This window comes from Spermophilus citellus (assembly GCF_964194105.1).
Source record: "Spermophilus citellus genome assembly, chromosome: 14".
In the NCBI taxonomy this organism is placed as follows: domain Eukaryota; kingdom Metazoa; phylum Chordata; class Mammalia; order Rodentia; family Sciuridae; genus Spermophilus; species Spermophilus citellus.
The window spans coordinates 34,038,289-34,058,932 of record NC_138194.1 but is presented as its reverse complement, the minus strand read 5'-3'; the positions used below and the strand labels follow the sequence as shown (position 1 = coordinate 34,058,932).

Here is a 20,644-nt window from a genome sequence, read left to right as displayed (position 1 = left end):
GAGGTTTGTATTGTTTTTCTTTTTTCTTTTTTTTTCCTGTAGAATGGAGGTAGTCATTGACGTTTTTGGAGCAATAATTAGTGTTGTATTTTAAGACAGTGAATCTTATGTAAGTGTGCTTCCATGTATTGGAGTACAGAGAAGGGAATTTGGGAGAGTTATTGCTGCAAGTCCTTTCCAAGGTTAATGGCCTTTTGAATAGAAAGGAAGGGCCTCATGTGTTGAATAAGAGAGGATGAGCAAAGTTATAGCAAGGTGTTAGAGCTGCTTATTTGGGCCATTAACAGAAAACAAAGAGGGGAACTTCATTTTGAGAGGTCCATTTTGAATGGATATTTGTTAAATTTAAGAGGCTTATGGAGTTATTAACTACATTATTAGAAAAATGGGGATGGGGATTAGAATATTCTGTTATTTAGGAAGATTTTTGACTAAAGGTAGAGGCTTAGAATACTAATGTATTTATGTTTGACACATGGTAGCATCTCATAAATTATGAAGTTAATTGAAGAGGTACTGACACATGTGATTATTTTTCAGTACTTGAATATTTAGTAATTACTCTTTGATATAATTTCAAATGAAGTTTTTTTTTTTTTTTAAACTGAGTTTGAGTTGTATGCTACTTGAGTTGTAAGACTGCATTTTTTCTTACCACTGTCTAGGAGGTGAAGATCGGGAAGTTATTCAGAGGAGGAAAGAAAAATATAGACAAGAACTATTGGAACAAATGGCTGAGCAACAGAAGAACAAGAGACGGTAATGAAAGGTTTGCATTTAACACAGGTGTTTTGAGTTTAAAAGACTTTCATAAAATGACATGATGGTAAACTAAGGAGCTGTTTTTTTCTAATATGATTTTCATTTGTAAATCACTTGTAATTTAATCATTTGATTGTAAATCAGTAAGGAAAATGAAACAAATACTATGAGTAGACTTTGTTATAGATGCATGAGACTGTATGTATACTATAAAAGCCTTTTCATTTCCTTCCTTAATTTGCTGTTTTTGTGTTTGAGTAGTGTTTAACATTATCTGTATGCCCGTTGCATTATCTTTTACATAGTAAACAGATACAAAAGTATTCGACCTTTTTTCATTTTGATATGGTAAGCACACCCCCATATGCAGTACAAATATAAACATATGATGAACTACAGGTATTTATATTGTATACAAGTCTCAGTGTTTGTTTTCTTGTACAAATATCTGCAAAATAGTAGATATGAAACAGGACATTTGGATACTAGAGAATTTGAGACCTATCATCGTGTAGTACCCTGGAACCTTAAGAGGAAGCTAATATCTGCTATCTGATGCTGGCCATCTTTAATATTGATTTCTTAAAAATTCGTATTAGAAAGTTTGGTTGTAAATTTTATCCTTCTTTTTAGAAACTGAAAATACATATGTGCCCTAAAAATAGTTGTTTAGTTTCATAAAGATTAATTTTACTTTTGTATTTCACTTGGTGTGAATTATCTTTGAATTATCTTCAAAACCCACTGGTTTTGAATACTTATTCTTTCAGTTACATGTAAATCCCATTTTACTTTGCACCAGGTCAGAAAATTTGATTTTTTTGGTATTATTTAAGACTTCATTGTTAAAGTAATTATATTCGAAGACTTTTGTTTCCATAATGGTTATAATTTAGATAGTGTTTATAATAACTTTTTAATATACAAAACTTTAATTTTGTTTAGAGAAAAAGATTTAGAACTCAGAGTTGCAGCTTCTGGAGTACAAGACCCTGAGAAATTGGTAAGCGTTCCTGGCATCTTCTAATATTTCAATTTTTAATTCAAATAAGCCTTTTGAAATCAGTGGTAGGTAGGGATAGAGAATATTGGGGAACTCTAAGATTAGATCAGTTTAAACAGAAATTAATTCAGTCCTTATGAAATATAAATCTTAACTCTTATTTTTTATTTTCCTATGAAAATTTTTTCTTTTTATTTGTGCATCATTTTTAATTTGTTTTTAATTAGTTCTTTACGTTGTCATATGTACTATTCAAAAGGCAAGTTATCTCGGTGTAACTTAAAATCATGTGAATATTTTTCTTGGATATGTTTTAGCTACTTGCTTTTCTTATATGAGAGTGATTTCCAAAGAAACTGAAAGCTTTAATTCTAGTCTCTAAGCATTTTAGTAATTGTTATTTAATGTAAAACTAGAGAGATAATAATCTTATTTTTACTTTAATTTTGCAATTCTCATCATTAAGTGGAATGAATTACTCACATCATTGCAGTTAAGTAAGGAGGAGGTAACAATTTATTGCTCTTACCACAATGTACTTTTTTGGTAGTTGAATGTATTTAGTGTGTGTATGTGTGTGTGTGTGTGTGTATGTATATATACATGTATGTATACATATATATGTATGTATATGTATATATATATGTATATATATATGTAGTTTATTAAGGGAAATGTTTGTTTCATCTTTAAATGATGGTTATTACCTTTAATTTCATTAAAAAGTTAATTCTTTAAAAGGGATACAGCAAATCCTTATAATTATTCTAATTATTATTCAAGTATAGGCAGTTTCTGATTGACTTTCACTAAATATATATCCTTTAGGTTATTTATCTGTTTTTTAAAAGTTTAACACTATAACTAGAAATATAGCTCAGTGGTAGAGTATGTGCTTAAGTAATAAGCCCAGTACTCAAACCCCAGCAGATGAAAGTTTAATACTGTAAAAGTATCTCCCACTATGTGCTTCTGACTGTTCACAGAATAAGGTTTGTAGATTAACGTGAGAAGAATACCATGGCAGAGAAAAAGAAGAAAAATTCCAAAGCTAAATATATTTTCTTCCATCAATATATACTTCTGAAGTAGCTTTTGCATTCCTTTTATAAACTAGAGCTTTTTAATTTGAGAGATTGGTGTGTTAAATTTTAGATTGTGTGACAGATGTTATTTATCTTGGTTTGAAACTCCTAAAGAGTGTCAAGTTGATTTATGAGAATAAATGTTAGTAACAGTAATTGAAACAGTAATTGAACATTATTTTTGGGTTTATATTTAATGTTCAAATCAAATTATAATAAGTCAAATAATCAAATAATAATAAATGTAGTGCTAGAGTAGGAATTAACAAACTGTGGTCTGTACCCAAATCTTGCTTTTGCTTGCGTTTGTAAATAACGTTTTATTGCAGCACAGCCTCCTTCATTTCTAGGCTGAGTTTGGTAGTTCTGAAGTGACTACATGGCCTGCAAAGCCTAATATCTTTACTGTCTGGCCCTTTATAGAAAGTGTTCGCTGATCTTGTTCTACAGAGTACTTTGCTATTAGATAGAGAAGTAGCATAGAATTATGCTATAATAGATAGAGTATTTAAAATTGGTATTTGGCTTTCGTTGTTGCCTGAATATTTAACATCAAGACCTTATATGATTTATTCCCTGGGAGCCTCAGTTACTCATTTGTAAAATAAGAATTAGATCTTTAAATATTTTATAGTTGTAAAATTCTGTTATTCTGTGACTGTCTTAAATGACTATGGGGATAAAGGGTCTTTTGAAGTTACTTTCGCCTCTAAATTTATGATTCTATGTTAACAAATAGATTTTTCTTTCTTTATTTTAGCCTGATAGGCTAAAGCACTTTAGTACGGCACCAAGACACCGTGAAGAGATGATTCCACCTGAAAGACCCAGAGTAGCTTTCCAGACACCTCTCCCTCCTTTATCTGCCCCGTCTGCCCAACCCATTCCTTCAGTTTACTCCGTCCCTTCTCAGAATGAAGATTTGCACAATGAACTCAACAGTACTCTTGGTGAAATGGTGCCTCCCAGGTGCTTGTTTAAAATGTTTTGTGTTTTGAAATTAGGTATGGTATTGTTGTATATTATGTTTAGAAGGATATGCTGAAGCAGATGACATTATCCTTCAGAGATTTTGTATCATTAATAGCTTTGCCAAATAATTTCTCTTGAAATTGATTTTTGTTATTGGTCTAAAACTATTATAAAAACAAAGGAAATCTTTTTTTTGTTGTTTAATGATGATTTATATTTGTAGAATGAATTGCTAAGTAAAATTTAGGTTTGGGTCATATTTTTAATACCTTTTATTATAAAGAAAGTATGCATTATCCTCAATTTTATTATTTCCATTTGGCAAACATTGAAGTCTTCCTTCAACTTATGCAGGAAAAGTTTCTAATATGGCTCTTTTGTATATATGATTTTATTTTAGCTTCTTTTTCCTTCAGTTCTTTCTCTGATTATTCTGAGGCTATGCAACCCAAATGTCTGGAATAAAAGTGTGGAGATTATAAAAACTGTTATTTAGGTATTGGAGTAAAAATTTGATTTCTATAAAAGGCATCATGCTGTACTAGACTATATTCTATTAACACTGCTGTTTTCTGGTTTATACTTCCTTTTTGTAGGACTCAATCTTATTTTTTGTTTACTACTGATGTTAATGTTAACATGCTTTACATTTGCATAATGTATTTAAATCTATAGGTTTTTGTTTTAAAACTTTTAAAGCATTGATATTTCTGGGCTGTCCTTCCTTCTTTGAGTAGGACTTGGTCTTTTATTTGTCACTAACAAATCATAGGGCTGTGTTTACTGTATTTATCAAGTGCTTCATTTTCTCTAATGGCTTCTGTACTCAAAAGACAGGGAGGGAATTTAAAGGACAGAGCATTGTGGTTTTAGCATTAGATTAGGGATCATAATGCTTCACTTCATGTCTGGAATTTAGAAAGACTGCATCTTTGTTGAACGTCAAAATTTAATTTGTAAAAGTGGAATAATAATATTTTTCTTATCTACAGTTACAGAGTTGTGAGGACTAAATATTACATAAGTCATAAAATTTAGGAGTTGGTGATAACAGCTCATTTTCATAATTGTTATTTAGTTTCTTTGTTGAAGTATCTGTTGTGAGGATAGTGAAGGTCGACACATGGAGTGACTAGTAAATATGAGAAATATTTACTACTGAAGAAAATTTAATGCATTCTTAACTCTTCAGAATCATTTTGGAGTACATAATAAAAAGGGAGAATCTGTTAAGATAAACTAAAAACTGAAAATATTTCAGATTGCTCCTTTTCTTTTTCTGTTATCTTATAGGAGTTCCCTTTGCCATTTTTAGTATTAGAAAATACTGCATGGGTGGAAATACAGAGCTATTTTCTAGTTAGTAATAAAATGCTGAGGTTGAGATTTTTCAGAAGTTTTAAGTTTATGGAATACTAAAGATTACATCAAGACTTTTACTGTTGATATTTAAGTAATTTTTATTTCCCATTTAGGTTTACTTCCTGTGAAAGAACGTTTTATAAGTTAAAAAAAAATGCCCCTTTCTCCATATGGAATTATTTGTAATATATAGTTTTGTATCTTGTTTCCCTTTCTTCCTGGACTGTCCTTCCTCTTTTGTGTGTGTAGTTCACTGTAACAACATGGAAATTTTCCATGCTTTCTTCCTCTTTTCCCTTGAGGTTTAAATGTTCCTACTTTGAATTCCTATAGCACTTTGTGTTTACTTGTTTTATTTCATATCCTATACTTGATTGTAATTGTTTTTTTTTTTTTTCAGAATTATTTCTGAGAGAAAAAGATTGTATCTCTTTTTATTTGATGTTGGCACATAATGATTATTGGGTACTAAATTATTGAATATTAGCTTGTTTTTTCTTGTATAAGTGTTGTACTTGAGATTGTGAAATTTTATGCTATTTGATTTGCTTTTTAATCATAATTTTTGACGAATTAGAGCAAGATTGTGGCTTTTTCTAAACTAGTGATTGGGATTCCAGTAATGCTTTTGCAAAAGAATAATATCTTGATTAAATGTTTGCAGTAAAATATGAGAAGAATTTTCCATTTTTCGTTTGATACAGGGTTGCACCTCTACCTCCACCTCCCATACTTCCACCTCTAGTTACCAACTATCGAACTCCTTATGATGATGCATACTATTTTTATGGTGCCAGAAACACTTTGGATCCCAATCTTGCTTATTGTAAGTGATCTCTAGGGTAAATATCTTTTTCCAGTGGTTTCATAAGAGGAATTGATTTTTATGCAGGGAAAAATATATAAATGAAAAAAACCCCACAGCTTTTCTAAATTCAAGTATTATATATTGAATAACTTAATAAAGTAAACATCTGTATCAGTCCATTTTTGTTATTATAATGAAGAACCCGGAGCAGGCTACTTTATAAAAGATAGAGATTTATTTTGGCTCATAGTTTTGGAGGCCAAAAATTCAAACAGTATGTACAGGCTCTTGTGAGGTCCCTCTTCTTCTGCCAGGTGCCATTGTGGCAGGAGTATACATGGATCTCTGCCCATGTAGTCTTTCCTTACAAAACCATCAGGTTTAATCATGGGGGCTCCACCCTAATAACCTAAGCTAATCTAATTTTTAAAAGTCTCACTGTAAAAACACCACAGTCAAATTAAGTTTTCACTTTCTCATTTCTTTTAAAGGATTAAACTCCTGCATGAGGGGACAAATCAAATTGAACCAATAGCAATACTCACTTAATAACCTAGTGATATTTGTTAGTTATTTCCTTTTCATCTAGATTTAAGAAATAATTATTTTGTGTTTTCTGGTGGTGGTCTTTACCAAGTCCTAATCTAGAAGAACATATTGATGCTTTTACTCAGCAAGTATTTCATCATGTGCTTTTTCCTTTAGGGATAAAGTGTTATTAAAAGGGTACTCTGAAATAAATGTGTTTTTTTTTTTTTTCTTCTTTTTTCTTTTCAGATGGTTCAGGAATGATGGGAGTACAGCCCGCAGCTTACGTTAGGACTCCTATCACCCAACAACTAGCACAACCTATTATGTGAGTCATTAGTTAAAAGAAAAATTCCTTTTTTCCCCTACTATTTTTATGGGTTAAAATATAACACAAAATTTTACATCTTAACCATTTTTAAGCAGACCTTTTCCAGGGGTATTTAATACATTCATAATGTTATGCAACTATCTCCAGAACTCTTTTTAACTTGTCAACTGAAATGACATATCCATTGAACAATAATGGTATAATCCCCGTGTCTCCTTCCCTTATAATCTTCTTTCGTCATAAGTCACCATTCTATATAGGTGACTCTATGACCAGTGTGATTCTGCAATCTGTAGAATCAGAAAAATGAGAAATTATACCCCAATGATTAAAAAAAAAGTCACCATTCTATTTTCTATCATTTTTGATAATTGTAAATACCTTATGTGAGTAGAATCATACAGTATTTTTCTTCTTTTGATTTTTTTTTCACTTAACATATGTTCTTAATTTTCATCTGTTATGGCACATCAGAATTTCCTTACTTGAAAGCTGAATAATAGGGGCTGGGGCTATAGCTCAGTGGTAGAGTGCTTGCCTCACACATGTGCGCACTGGGTTTGATCCTCAGCACCACATAAAAATAAATAAAGATATTGTGTCCATCTATAACTAAAACATAAATTTTTAAAAAGATGAATAATAGTTCATGTTATATACCATAAATATTGTTTATTCATCCATTCATAGATATATGGGTTGCTTCCAAATTGTAGCTGTTTCAAAAAATGCTGCTTAGTAGCATGAGTGTACAGATATTTCCTTGAGACACTATTTTCAGTTCTTTTGGCATATATACAGAAATGAAATTGCTGGATCATGTTCATTATTTTTTATTTATTTTTTTTGGTGTCAGGAATTGAACCCAGGGGTGCTTTTCCACTGAGTCACATCCCCAGCCCTTTTTTATTTTTTACTTTTAGACAAGGTCTCACTTAGTTGCTTAGGGCCTTGCTAAGTTGCAGAGGCAGGCTTTTAACTTGCTGTCCTCCTGCCTCAGTCTCCGAAGTCACTGGGATTACAGGCATGTATCACTGAACCTGGCTGTAATTCTTTAAAAATCATTTTTAAGGCAACTGGAGGCTGTGACTTACTGGTAGAGTCCTTACTTAGCTTGCACAAGGCCCTGAGTCCCCAACCTCCTGAATTTTTTCTTTTTTAAGGAACGACTGTACTGTTTTTCACATTAGCTATACTATTTTCTGTTCTTACCACCAGGATATAGGGGTTCCAGTTTCTCCACATACTTGTCAACTTGCTATTTTCTGGTTTTTTTTTTTTTTTTTAATATTAGTCATCCTAATGTTTGGGGTGGTATTTCATTGTAGTTTTGATTTGCATTTCCCTAATGATTTAGTGATATTGAACATCTTTTCCCTTATTTGGCCATATAAGAGTTTATTTCTGGGCTTTCTATTCTGTTTCCTTGGTATAAATGTCTGTCTGTATCCTTGAACAACATTTTCCAAATTTGCCCTCAATTTATTTGACTCCAAAAGATTTCTTTGTGTAGACAAAATGACAGCTGTAGTTTTGTTTTTATTTATTTCTTAAAATTTATTTTACCCATTCTTCTAGCACTGGCTAGTGTTTACATTTAGTGTAATTCTTGTTAAGGTAGAATTTTTATCTTTCATTTTACTATTTTTTTCCTATATGTTTTATGTAAATTTTGTTTTTCTATTCCTAAGGGAGGAATCATTATTAATAGCCCCTAATTAAGGGACTTTTTGTTTTAAAAATTTAATAGCATTATATCTTGTTTCTTTTAGTATAATTCTATGTTTTTGTGGCTTTGCTCAGATTAAAATTAATATCTTAATTTAGAATAATTGAGTTTGGATTAATCCCAAGTTAATATACAAACTTTTTCTTCAATATAATACCATTCCTTTCCCTCTACTTGGTACTATTATTATCAGATTACATCTTAGTATATTTAATCTCATCAACATAGTTTGGAAATTTTTGCTTTATCCAGTTGCCTTTTAAATCAAAGAGTTAGAGCATTAGTACATTTGTAATATCTTTTGGTTGTATATGTAATTACCTTTACTGTTGCTCTTATTTTGTGTTTTCTTGGTTACTGTCATATGTTCTTTGATTTTACCTGAAGGGCTCTTTTAATATTTAATATTTCTTATGGAACAGGTATGTTGGGAATAATTTAAGTTTTGATTTATTAGTATCTTAGTTTTTCATTTTTGAAAGGTAGTTTTGGTGGATATAGAATTATATTGGTTAACACTTTTGTTTTAGCTCTTTGAATTTATCATTCCCCCATCTTCAGTCCATTGTGGTTTTTGATGAACTGTTAATCTCACTGAGAATTCCTTGTATATGATGAGCAGTTGTTTATTCTCTTGCTGTTTTCAAGATTTTCTCTTTGTTTTTATCTTCTAGCAGTTTTTGATATATGTAGTTGTGAATCTCTGAGTTTTTCTTACTTGGAGTTTGATGAGCTTAATGGATGTGTAAATATTTTTCATTAAATTTTTGACCATTATTTTTCAAGTATTCTTTTTATTTTGTGTATGTCTTCAAATATTCTTTATGTCCTTTTCTCTGTTTCTTTACTTTCTGAGACTCCTGTTACACATATATTGGTTCACTTGATGGTGTGTTCTACAAGTTTTCTAAGGCTTTGCTCTTTTTTTTTTTTTGTGGTGCTGAGGATTGAACTCGGTGCCTTGTGCATGCAAGGCAAGCACTCTTCCAACTGAGCTATATCCTCAGCCCTCTGCTCATTTTCTTCAGTCTTTTTCTTTGTATTTTAGACTAGAAAAACTCAGTTGACCTGATTGTTTCTTCTGCCTGTTCAGATCTGTTGAGTTCCTCTAGACTTTTTAAAAATTATCAGTTGTTATACTTTTTTTCCTGATTTTTAAAAAATTCTAATTTGTTATATATATGATAGCAGAATGCATTACAATTCATATTACACACATAAAGCATAATTTTTCATATCTCTGGTTGTATACAAAGTATATTCACACCATTCGTGTGTTCATACATGTACTTAGGGTAATGATGACCGTCACATTCCACTGTCTTTTTTACCTCCATGCTCCCTTCCTTTCCCTCCCACTCCTTTGCTCTATCTGAAATTTTTATCCTTTTTAACTCTATCATTTCTATTATGTTTTAATTCTTTTGATGTATTTCTAGCAGCTATTTAAAAACTATGTTGAGTAAATCTAAAGTGTAGGATTTTTCAGGCTTTGTATTGACTATTTTTCCTCCAGCAAGTGGCCCATACTTCCTTTTTTTTTTTTTTTGCAAGTTTTGTAATTTGTTTGTTGAAAACCATACATTTAGAAGCTCTTTCTTCCACATGCCTAATTTTTATTACTGTTTATTGTTTTTTGTTTTCCTGGCTATTTTTAAAGTACCTCTTGTGGCTAGTTAATCACTGAAGCCCCTTTTAGGTTAGCTTAATAGGTAAGCTCGTGGTTGGACTGAGATTTCTGTAAAGGTCTTGAACCAATAAGTCTCTCAGCCTTTGCCAAGGGGTTCTGTGTGTGTATTGAGACAAGCCTTCAGTATGCAGGCAGTTTATACCTTTGCTTTAGCTTTTACTTCCTGTATGTAGAGAACCTCAGTGCCAGCCAGAGGTGAGATATTATTCTTGGAGTCTTTCTGAGCACTGACCAGATGCACTGAATGTGGCTTTCTAGTTTCCCAGAAATATGTTGGAGCTTTTAGTGACTCTAAAAACATACCATTTCCCACATTTTTTTTCTTTACTTTTATTGGTCAGTTTTTTGCTTCTCCGAATTGTTCACATTGCCTTTTTGCAAATATATAGGGGCATTAATGAGTATTGAATGAATTAAATATGTAAAGTGTCTAGAACAGTGTCTGACATACTAATTGGTGTTAGATATAGTCAATATTATAAAATTAATTACTACAGTACATTAATAAAAAAAGGAAGCTATGTGATATTATCAATTGGTACAGAATAGGTATTAATACAATTTAGTGTTCCTAGTTTAATCACTATTAAATACATAACTCATGAAAGTATAAATATGAAAAATCTATATAATTATTTTAATGATGATACATTTAAAACATTATTTTTGAGATTGTTCTAACACCGCTTTTTTTCATAGCCTAATTGTATGTGGAGCAGATTTATAGAGAAAGAAAGGACATAGATACATGGATGAGAAAAGAAGAGAGAAAAATAGTACTATTTATAAAAGCATATGCAGATAAAATATTAGAATTAATAAGAGTTTTAGTAGAATTACTGAATATAAAATTAATATATAAAAATAGTTGTAGGACATGGCGGTTTCTTAAATAAAAAGTTACTGTATTCTACTCCTGTGCATACAATCAAGATAAGTAAAACATACCTACAAAGACTTGTTTTGAATTTTCATAGCGTTATTTATAAAATCAAAAAGTAGAAACAGTTTGTATGTCCATCAACTTGTGAATATGGATAAAGAAAATATTTTATATCCAGGCAGTGAAAATACTATTTAGCAATAGAAAGGATCAAACTACTGATATAACAGAGTAACCTCAAAAATATGATCATTGAAGGAATCCATACATATTGTGTGGTTCCTTAAAATGTTCAGACAGAGAAAATCTGTAGACAGCAATCAGGCTACTTAGTGATTGGAGGGAGTGAGGGGTGGGGATTGGTTGAGATGGATTTAAGGGATATTTTGTGGATTATGGAAAAGTTCTAAAACTAGATTGTGGTGATGATGGCACAACTCTGTAAATTTGCTAAAAATTATTGATCTGTATATATAATTAATACCCCTACCATTTCTTCCTTTCTTCCTGAACCTTAATCTGACTACATACATCCTTAAACCCATTCTATTTGGAAAAGTCTAACTTTTCACATTATATTGTTTTATTTTTGAAATGGATAGAAAGTAATTTTTAATAAGTAAATATTTTACTAAGTAAACCATTATTTGTTATGGTGTTACTTGAGGGATTTCCTTTGTGTATTTATTTTTATATATTCAGAAAAGTACCTAAATTCTGTGTAACTTCTTGATGAATTATCTCAAAGTGTTTTCACTTCCAAGTAACAATCACCTAGGTCAATAAATAGATCAGGTATTTGAAAGTTTCATGGTTTGTCAAAACAGAGACAGGAGGGAAGAGTTTATGAAGAGGTTACTATAGAGAAATGACCTACAGAGAAATGCCCTCTATTTTAAGATGTTTTTACATGCTGATCTGTTTCAAAGGTCTGTTGCATTTTCTTCTTGGATTTTCTTATTCTTGAATGATAGGTGAATTCAAATTAATTGTTTATTTGATGCAGCAATACAGTTGGACAGAATGAACTGAAAATTACAAATGATCGAACAGTAAATTCAGGATTGGTCTTTGAAGATAAACCAAAGCCTTCTAAACAATCACTTCAGTCTTATCAAGAAGCTTTGCAGCAGCAGGTATTTACTTATTCATTTTGTGTCAGACATCTTTTTTGTTAACACAATAGTCCCTTAGAACTCAGAGTATGGCAAGGCAGGGAAAAAATAGTTATAATTCAATGTAATAAGTTTTGAAGTAGATATACTGAAATGCTGTGGAAAGCATAGAATAGGGAGAGTAATCACCTGGGGTTACTGGGAAGGCTTCACATGGTAGTTAATGGTTGAGCTGCATTTGTATGGTGAAAAAGTTAGACATTTCTGGCATATAGGAGAATTAAATTGTTTTGGGGGAAGAGTTAGATTGTGCTGGATTGTGAAGGATTAGGTAATAAAGAGCTCTCAGGTTCTTCTTGTTATGGACAGTCAAAAGAAGGAAATTTTAATCTGAGAAAAGTGAAAGGATTAGTTGATGTAAACAAATCTGACTTTTAGGAAGATAACTTGTGATGTGAACAATTGGCAAAGAGATGTGGCAAAGAAATCCAGTGAACTATTAAAGTAGTCCAGTCAGGAGGTGATGAGGCCCTGAGCCAGATGGAGAAGCAGAAGGACATCCAAGAGACAGTTCTGAGGTTTCATTGAGAGGACTTAGATATAGTGAATGAGAAAGAACAGAGGGCTTGAAGACGATTCTGAGTGTTGAGTGTTATAATTTAGGAGAATAATGAGATTGTAAATCAAGAAAGAGGATGCAAGTAGTAGAATATGTTTAGGGAGAGGAAATAATAGATTTGATTATGGTTTGTAATGCTTGAAGAGAGTTTATTTAAGAGTAACTATCTAATGTATAGAGGTTTTTATTGTTGTTTTTCAATTCTTTTATATCTGGGAGAGCCCTAGGACTCTTCTTAGAGATCTGTGAGGATCTCTATATATCTAGCTAAACTAAGGTAATTTTTCTATAAAGTTCTACTTGGGATATCTTAAAATACTTCTATTTAACTTTTACATGGGGAACCTCTGAAAAGTTAGTTTTTTTTTTTAAAGTTATAGTATAAGCACCATTACTTTTTGTATGTTAGGATTCTACAAATAGAAGACAATTTTGAATGATCATATTACCACTGACAAACCTATATTTACCAACTCTAGAAGTCTGGCATGTATGTGATGACTTCTTTACCTCTGCTACAATGAAAGAGTGCCTAGATTTACCATATGGTTTTGAGTTTAAAAATGACTTTCCAAAATGTAGATTGTTGTTCATTGCCTATCCATATGTCTCTAGAGAACAATCTTGTATTTATACTTGGTGATTAAAAGAATGTATTTGTTTTGTGTGTTTTATAAATCTGTACTTACTTTGAACCTTCAACCTCTCTGAATTCTGGGAATAGACTTTTACCTAGAAAGAGTAGGTTTGATGAGGTAGAGATTAGACTTTGTGGCCAGATGCTTCCAATGAAAAGGTATATAGAAAAGGAAAGAAAGGAGATCCTAATGGTCCCATGACACTGGTGAGATTGGGAAAGAAATGATCAGGATAGAAGTAGGGGAGAAAGGGAGGAGTTGGTTAAGTTTCATGTGGGTTTAATTTCTGGGATGGGAAGGAGAGCAGCTATATATTGTAGCCGTGTAGCTGGTGTTACTAACCACTTGTATCAGCATACTTGTCAGTACTTATTTTAAATATATCTTATGTTGTCAAGATTCGGGAGCGAGAAGAAAGGAGGAGAAAAGAACGTGAAGAAAAAGAAGAATATGAAGCTAAATTGGAAGCTGAAATGAGAATTTACAATCCTTGGGGGAAAGGTGGAGGTGGTGCTCCTCTCAGGGATGCAAAAGGAAACCTGATAAGTATGCTGTTTCCATGGATTTGTTTTAAAATAAACTAAATTATATTTAACTTTTGAAAGAGTGAAAAGTATAGGGATTCAGCATTTAAAGCAAGGTCTCTTTTTTTCTTAATGTGATAGAAGCATTTTGATAATGAATATAGCAGAGTTTAGACTTTCTTATTTAGAATCCTATTAATTTATTTTTATTATAAATTGTCCATCCTCTGATAATATAACCCAACTGTATAGAAAAGTTCATGTTAGTTGGTAGGTATTTACCCAAACTAGAACTTGGAATATTTTCTTTTGTAGTAAAAATAATAAAACTTTATGACTTTTTTCCTTAAGACTAGTAAGACATCTTAAAAATAAGTACTTGGGGATTGTGGAAAGGGAGCTTATATTTAATTCATATATGGAGTATATCTGCTCAATGTAAGAGTTCCTTTAAAAAAATACTTGATCTCAGAAACTTTCTGGTAGGTTACAGAATTATGGTGTTATTTTCAGTTATATATTCTGAAAAGTTTCGATCTAGTAATGGAACAGTTTGAAAAAGTCATTTCACAACTTGGTATATATATATTAAACGTAGTTTCTAACTAGCTTGTAATTAAACAGATTTAAAATGGAGTAAGATGATGGGCTTTTGAAAATTGATTAGAAATAAGAAATAAAGGATATTAGAAAAATACCTATTAAGATGTTAAAAATGTAGATTTCATGTTCTTCATATGTTATAGGGATAGGTAAGTGATAAAATGAGAAGATTGCTAGATATTTAGTTATTAGCATCCTTATGTATTATAGCTTTTATTCTTTGTTAATTTTTTTAAAAAGGTACAGTTGAGACGCAGTTAATAAGGTAACTCTTTTCCCCCAAAGATTTATTTCTTTGCTATCTTCATTTCATGAATGCTTTCCTCACAATTGTGGAAGACGGAACTCTATATTACTTTAAAAAAATTTTTTTAGTTGACCTTTATTTATTTACTTATATGTGGTGCTAAGAATCAAACCCAGTGCCTCATACTTGCTAGGCAAGCACTCTCTCATCTGAGCCACAACCCCAGCCCTCTATATTACTTTAAAAATTTCTTTTATATATGATATGATTTTAGGTGATGCATAGCTGAATGTTTTTTTTTAAAATTGTCATAGTTAAATGTTTATTTGGATATATTGTTAGAAAAATACTGGTTTTGTACTTATGGATAGTGCAATAATGTTTCCTTTTAAAGTAGAGGTATTACTTAAAGGTGTTAATCAAGGCAGTTAATGAAAAGTACTGTAACAATCCTGAATTCTCAAAGGCTTATGGCAGTATAAGTTTACTTCTCAGTTATGTCATATTCTGATGCTGTTTAGTGGTTCTTCTCCAAGAGATGACTCAGGGACCTGGACATTTTCCATTATGTCAGCACTCTGTTTTACCTTCTAGCTGCACAGACTGGGAACATGGGTGAGCTCAAGTTGAGAATTTTTTACTTTTTGTATGTTGGAGATTGAACCCAGGGGTGCTTTACCACTGAGATACATCAGCTACATCCCTAGTCCTTTTGTTGTTGTTGTTGTTGTTTTTGTTTTGAGACAGGTTATTGCTAAGTTGCTGAGGGTCTCACTAAGTTGCTGAGGCTAGTCTGAACTTGTGATCCTTCTGCTTTAGCCTCCTGAATTGCTGGAGTAATTATAGGGATGGGCCACTGTGTCTGGCAAGTTGAGGATTTTGTTGAGCCCTGACTTGGAAGTGAAGGGATGTTACTTTTGGCTTCATTCTGTTGTTCAAAACTAGTTATAGGTGGATTCTAACATAACTGCTTAGTACCTGGGAAGTCTAGTTTCTTTATGCCCAAGCGGAGGGCAAGGGGTTGATAATTACATAGGTAGTCTTTGCTATTGGAAGTCTAAATTATGAATTGATGAAAATTTACTAGTTGCCACAGGAGAAGTGTTTTAATGACTGAAACACTGGAAATAGGTTAATTTCTTAGAACTTTTCAGACTGACTCTAAAATTATTTCCAGTTCAGATAATACAATTATGGTGTTCTATATGCATTTAATTGGTAGAAATATGTAGGATAAATGCGGGTTATTGAATTATAAAGTATTGTTTTAGAATTGCCTGACCTAATGGGAATAGATAAAACTCTTTTGAGATTTTCATTTTTGGTAGTAATGTTTAGTTTGCTTATTGCAGTTTTGCCATGAAATAGAAGAGGTATACTCTTTTATCAAATACATTGGAAATAAATTTAAAATTTTTTTTTAGTTGTTCTTTTTAGTTAAACATGACAGTAGAATTCATTTTTAAAATTTGTACAAACATGGAATATATCTTATTATGATTGCAGTGTTGTGGATGTACATAATGGTGAGAGTCACTGTGGTGTGTGTGTGTGTGTGTATGTGTGTGTATATATATATATATACACACACATACACACACACACACACACACACACACACACACACACACAAAGGAAAGTTATGTCAGATTCTTTCCACTATCTTTCCCATTTGCATGCCCCCTGCCTTCCCTTCATTCCCCTTTGTCTAATCCACCGAACTTCTGTTCTTCCCTTCATCCCCCTTGTTGTGGTTAGCATCCACATATCAGAGAGAACATTTGACCTTTGGTTTTCTGGGGTTGGCTACTTCACTTAGCACAATAGTCTCCAGATCCATCTATTTAATGGCAGATGTCATAAATTCATTCTGCTTCATGGCTGAGTAATATTTCATTGTGTATATATACACCACAATTTCTTTACCTCTTTATTTGTTGAGCAACTAGGTTGGTTACAGTAGCTTAGCTATTGTGAATTGTGCTGCTGTAAACATTGATGTGGCTTTGTCACTGTAGTGTGCTGATTTTAAATCTTTTGGGTTATGCTGAGTGGTGGGATAACTGTGTCAAATGGTGGTTCCATTCCAAGTTTTCTGAGGAATCTCCATACTGTTTTCTAGAATAGTTGCACCAATTTGCAGTCCCACCAGCAATGTATGAGCATTCCCTTTTTTCCACATTCTTGCCAACATTTGGTTTTACTTGTATTCTTGATAATTGCCATTCTCACTGGAGTGAGATGGAGTCTCAGGGTAGTTTTAATTTGCATTTCTTTAATTGCTAGAGTTGTTGAACATTTTTTCATATATTTATTGAACTATAGCCATAGAAATATGAATATATTTCTTCTTTTGAGAAGGGTCTGTTCAGTTCCTTTGCCCATTTATTGACTGGGTTATTTTTGTTGTTATTTAAGATTTTTGAGATCTTTATATATTCTGGAAATTAATGCCTTCTCTGAGGTGCAGGTGGCAAAGATTTTTTACCATTCTGTGGGCTGTCTCTTCACACTCTTGATGTTTCCTTTGCTGTGAAGAAGCTTTTTAGTTTGACTTTATGACGTTTGCCAGTGAATGGATGTGTCTTGAGAATATCCTGCTAAGTGAAATAAGCCAGTCCCCCCAAACCAAAGATCAAATGTTTTTGCTGATATGTGGAAGGTAAACCTACAATAAAGGAGAGGAGGGGAAGAAGAGAAGTTCAGTAGATTAGACAAAGGGGAATGAAAGGAAGGGAGGAGATATAAGAATAGGAAAGACAGTAAAATAAAACTAACACAATTTTCCTAAGTATACATATGAAATCACCTAAGTGAACCCCATCATCATGTCTACCCACAAGAATGGGGTCATAATTAGAATAAGATAATAACCTATGCTTGTATAATTTTATCTACTGTCATGTATAAGTAAGAAGAATTAGAAAAAAATCCAATTCTTCTGGCACCCAATTTACCATAATTTATTTCTGGGCTCAGTTCTGTTTTGAAATTGCAAAGTATGATTCCTCCAATTTTGTTCTTTTTTTTTCAAGATTGTTTGGACAATTCAACTTCTTTGCATATTTTACTATTAGTTGCTCAAGTTCATTCAAATGTGGTTGGATTTTCTTGGGATTGTACTAATCCTAAAGATAACTTAGGACAACAGCATCTTAATATCGAATCTTTTAAGCCATGAATGTAGAATATCTATGCATTTATTACTTCTAGTTAATTTCTTTCAGCAATATTTCAGGGAATTTTTAATATTAGATCTTATACACATACACTAGTTTTATTGTGTAGTATTTCATGTGTTTTCATGCTATTTTAAGTGATACATTAAAAATTTCAGTGTCCATTTGTGTTACTTGTATATAGAAATATGGTTCATTTTCACATATTGTTTTTGTATTCTGTCTCTGCTAAATTCACTTTTGCGGCTTTTTAAGATTTTTTTTGCTGTTTGTTTATAGAGATAATCATGTCAACTTGTAAGCAAGGATAATTTTTGTCTTTTGCTTCTTTTGCTTGTGTTTTGTACTAGTTTGGAATTACAAACCATATTTTGAAACCATGAATAGACATCTCTTTCTTGTCCCCATAACTGTAGGTGGCAAGCATTCAGGTTTTCACTGTTTAAGTACCTGAAAGCTTTTATAGATTTTTTTTTTCTAAATCACATCGTGTCATTTTATTCCTAGTTTTCTGAAAGTTTTCTTTGTGAATGTATATTGAGTTTTTTCAGCAATAAATGAATTGATATTTATTCATTTATAGATATTTATCCATCCATCTTGCTATGTTACTCAGGCTTGTCTCATGACTGGCTACTTAATGTGATTTTTACATTGTGATATTCAACTAATTTTGCTTTCCATGGGAAAAAACCCTGTTTGGTAATGGTATATTGTCTTTTTAACATTTTGTAGAATTTTATTTGCTAATATTTTGTTAGGGATTTTTGCCTCCAGGTTCATAAAAAATATTCATTTGTTTTTATTCCCACTGAATAATGTTGTCTGGTTTCATAATACGAGTTGACAAGTATTTTCTCTTCTGTTGATAGAAGATGCAGTGAAGCTGTCTGAGGATGGGAATTACCTGTTTGGGACAATTTTAAACTATAGATTCAGTTTCTTTCATAGATAAAAAGATTCTCATGTTGTGTGAGCTTTCAAGATTTGAGTAATTCAGTAAACATCCATTTCATCTAAGTTTTCAAATTTATTGGAATAAATTTTTTATAACTTTTCTGTTTTTTTTTAAATGTCTATAGATTCTATGGTGATGACTCCTCATTCATTCCTCATATTTTTAATTTGTATATTCTCTCTCCTTTTTTTTTTCCTTAGTCTGTCTGGCCAAAGGAGTATAAATTTTATTGATCTTTTCATAGAACCAGCTTCAGTTTTTACCAATTTTCTTTAATATTCTTTTGTTTCATTGTTTTTTGTTCTTTATTGTTTTCTTCCTTTATTTTACTTTATGCTCACTTTTATTTTTCTGATTTCTTTATGTGGGAGCATAGATTATGATTTGAGACCTTATATATTTTCTATGCATTTCTGTATGCTACAAATTTTTCCTTATTTCTTTACTCATGCTTCACAAATTTTGGTATATTGCATTCTTATTTTCACTCAGTTTAATTTTCTGACTTTCTTTGTGATTTTCTATGATCAATCAGTTATTTGGAAGAGAAGTTTAGAAAAATTCCAAAGAGGTTCCCCCCCCCCAATTTGTAGTCTTTTCTCTATTTTTGTTTAGAGAATATACTTTTTGTGATATCACTAATTTTAAATTTGTGAGATTTATTTCATGGACTACCAGTTATATTTAACTCTTCTTAGAGATTGTGATCTTTATTTTTTTAAAATATATGCTTATATACATATACAATTTATAAATTTATTATAATATATATGTTTACACTTTAAATTAGGTTAATTTCAAACTATTTATTACTAGTAGTTGTCAGAGGTAGAAATTTTGCTTGCCTCTCTGAATTAACTGATTACAAAGGTGTTTGAATGCTAGCCATGAATTACTGAAATTTTGGGGCTTATAAGTAATATTATAACATATTATAGCCATTTTCTTTAAATGTTTTAGTTCTTACTTCCACCACAGTATAAAGAACAGCATCTATCTTGTGGAGTTAATTTTAATTTTGAAATGTTCATTTAGATCCACAAATATAAAGATTATAAAACAAGTAATGAAAAAATTAAGTACAATTTATATGTAATTTACCTGTAAGATCATACAGTTTAGCACTAAATTGTTCAAGGGGTAGAATTGTTTTCCCACACATGAATCTATGACTTTTTGTTTGTTTGTTTGCTATTCTGTTTGTTTAGAGATATTCTAATGCTGACAATCTTATTTTAAATGATTATTATTTAAGACCAATGTTTGCAGCTGGCAAATTACACTCTTGACCACAGTACTTTTTTTCTTTCTTTCACTTTTTTGTTGATTTCAAACCTTTTATTTTATTACCTCACAAAAATGGACGAGGAGTGGCCAATAGATGGACAAATTATTATTTTTTTAAGTAAAAAGCAGTATGAATTAATCTTGATTGCTAAATCTGATTTTTAAATCTTAAATAATAATTACATATTCTATGAAATTCTTTTTTATGTAAAATACATTGACTAGTACTCTAATTCAGAGGTCCATGTATAATGAACAGTAAATTATGTTATTGATTTTGAAGTTTATTAGTGTTTCTTTACTTATGGAATATTTATCTTT

The 20,644-nt window shown here is 31.4% G+C and overlaps 1 protein-coding gene across 13 annotated transcripts in view; it reads left to right on the top strand.

The window, feature by feature from the left end:
• CSPP1 (centrosome and spindle pole associated protein 1) overlaps window positions 1–20,644 on the top strand; it is a 152,768-nt gene that overhangs the window by 75,548 nt on the left and 56,576 nt on the right. For 6 of the 13 annotated variants that reach the window (XM_081266447.1, XM_081266454.1, XM_081266442.1 and 3 more), the window contains 8 exons: window positions 666–759; window positions 1,708–1,765; window positions 2,232–2,273; window positions 3,611–3,819; window positions 5,889–6,010; window positions 6,770–6,848; window positions 12,160–12,289; window positions 13,924–14,071. In XM_081266447.1, the coding sequence (XP_081122573.1) occupies window positions 666–759; window positions 1,708–1,765; window positions 2,232–2,273; window positions 3,611–3,819; window positions 5,889–6,010; window positions 6,770–6,848; window positions 12,160–12,289; window positions 13,924–14,071 (882 nt within the window). The remainder of the gene's footprint in view (window positions 1–665; window positions 760–1,707; window positions 1,766–2,231; window positions 2,274–3,610; window positions 3,820–5,888; window positions 6,011–6,769; window positions 6,849–12,159; window positions 12,290–13,923; window positions 14,072–20,644) is intronic. The other 7 variants (XM_081266444.1, XM_081266443.1, XM_081266445.1 and 4 more) reach the window with 2 other exon arrangements.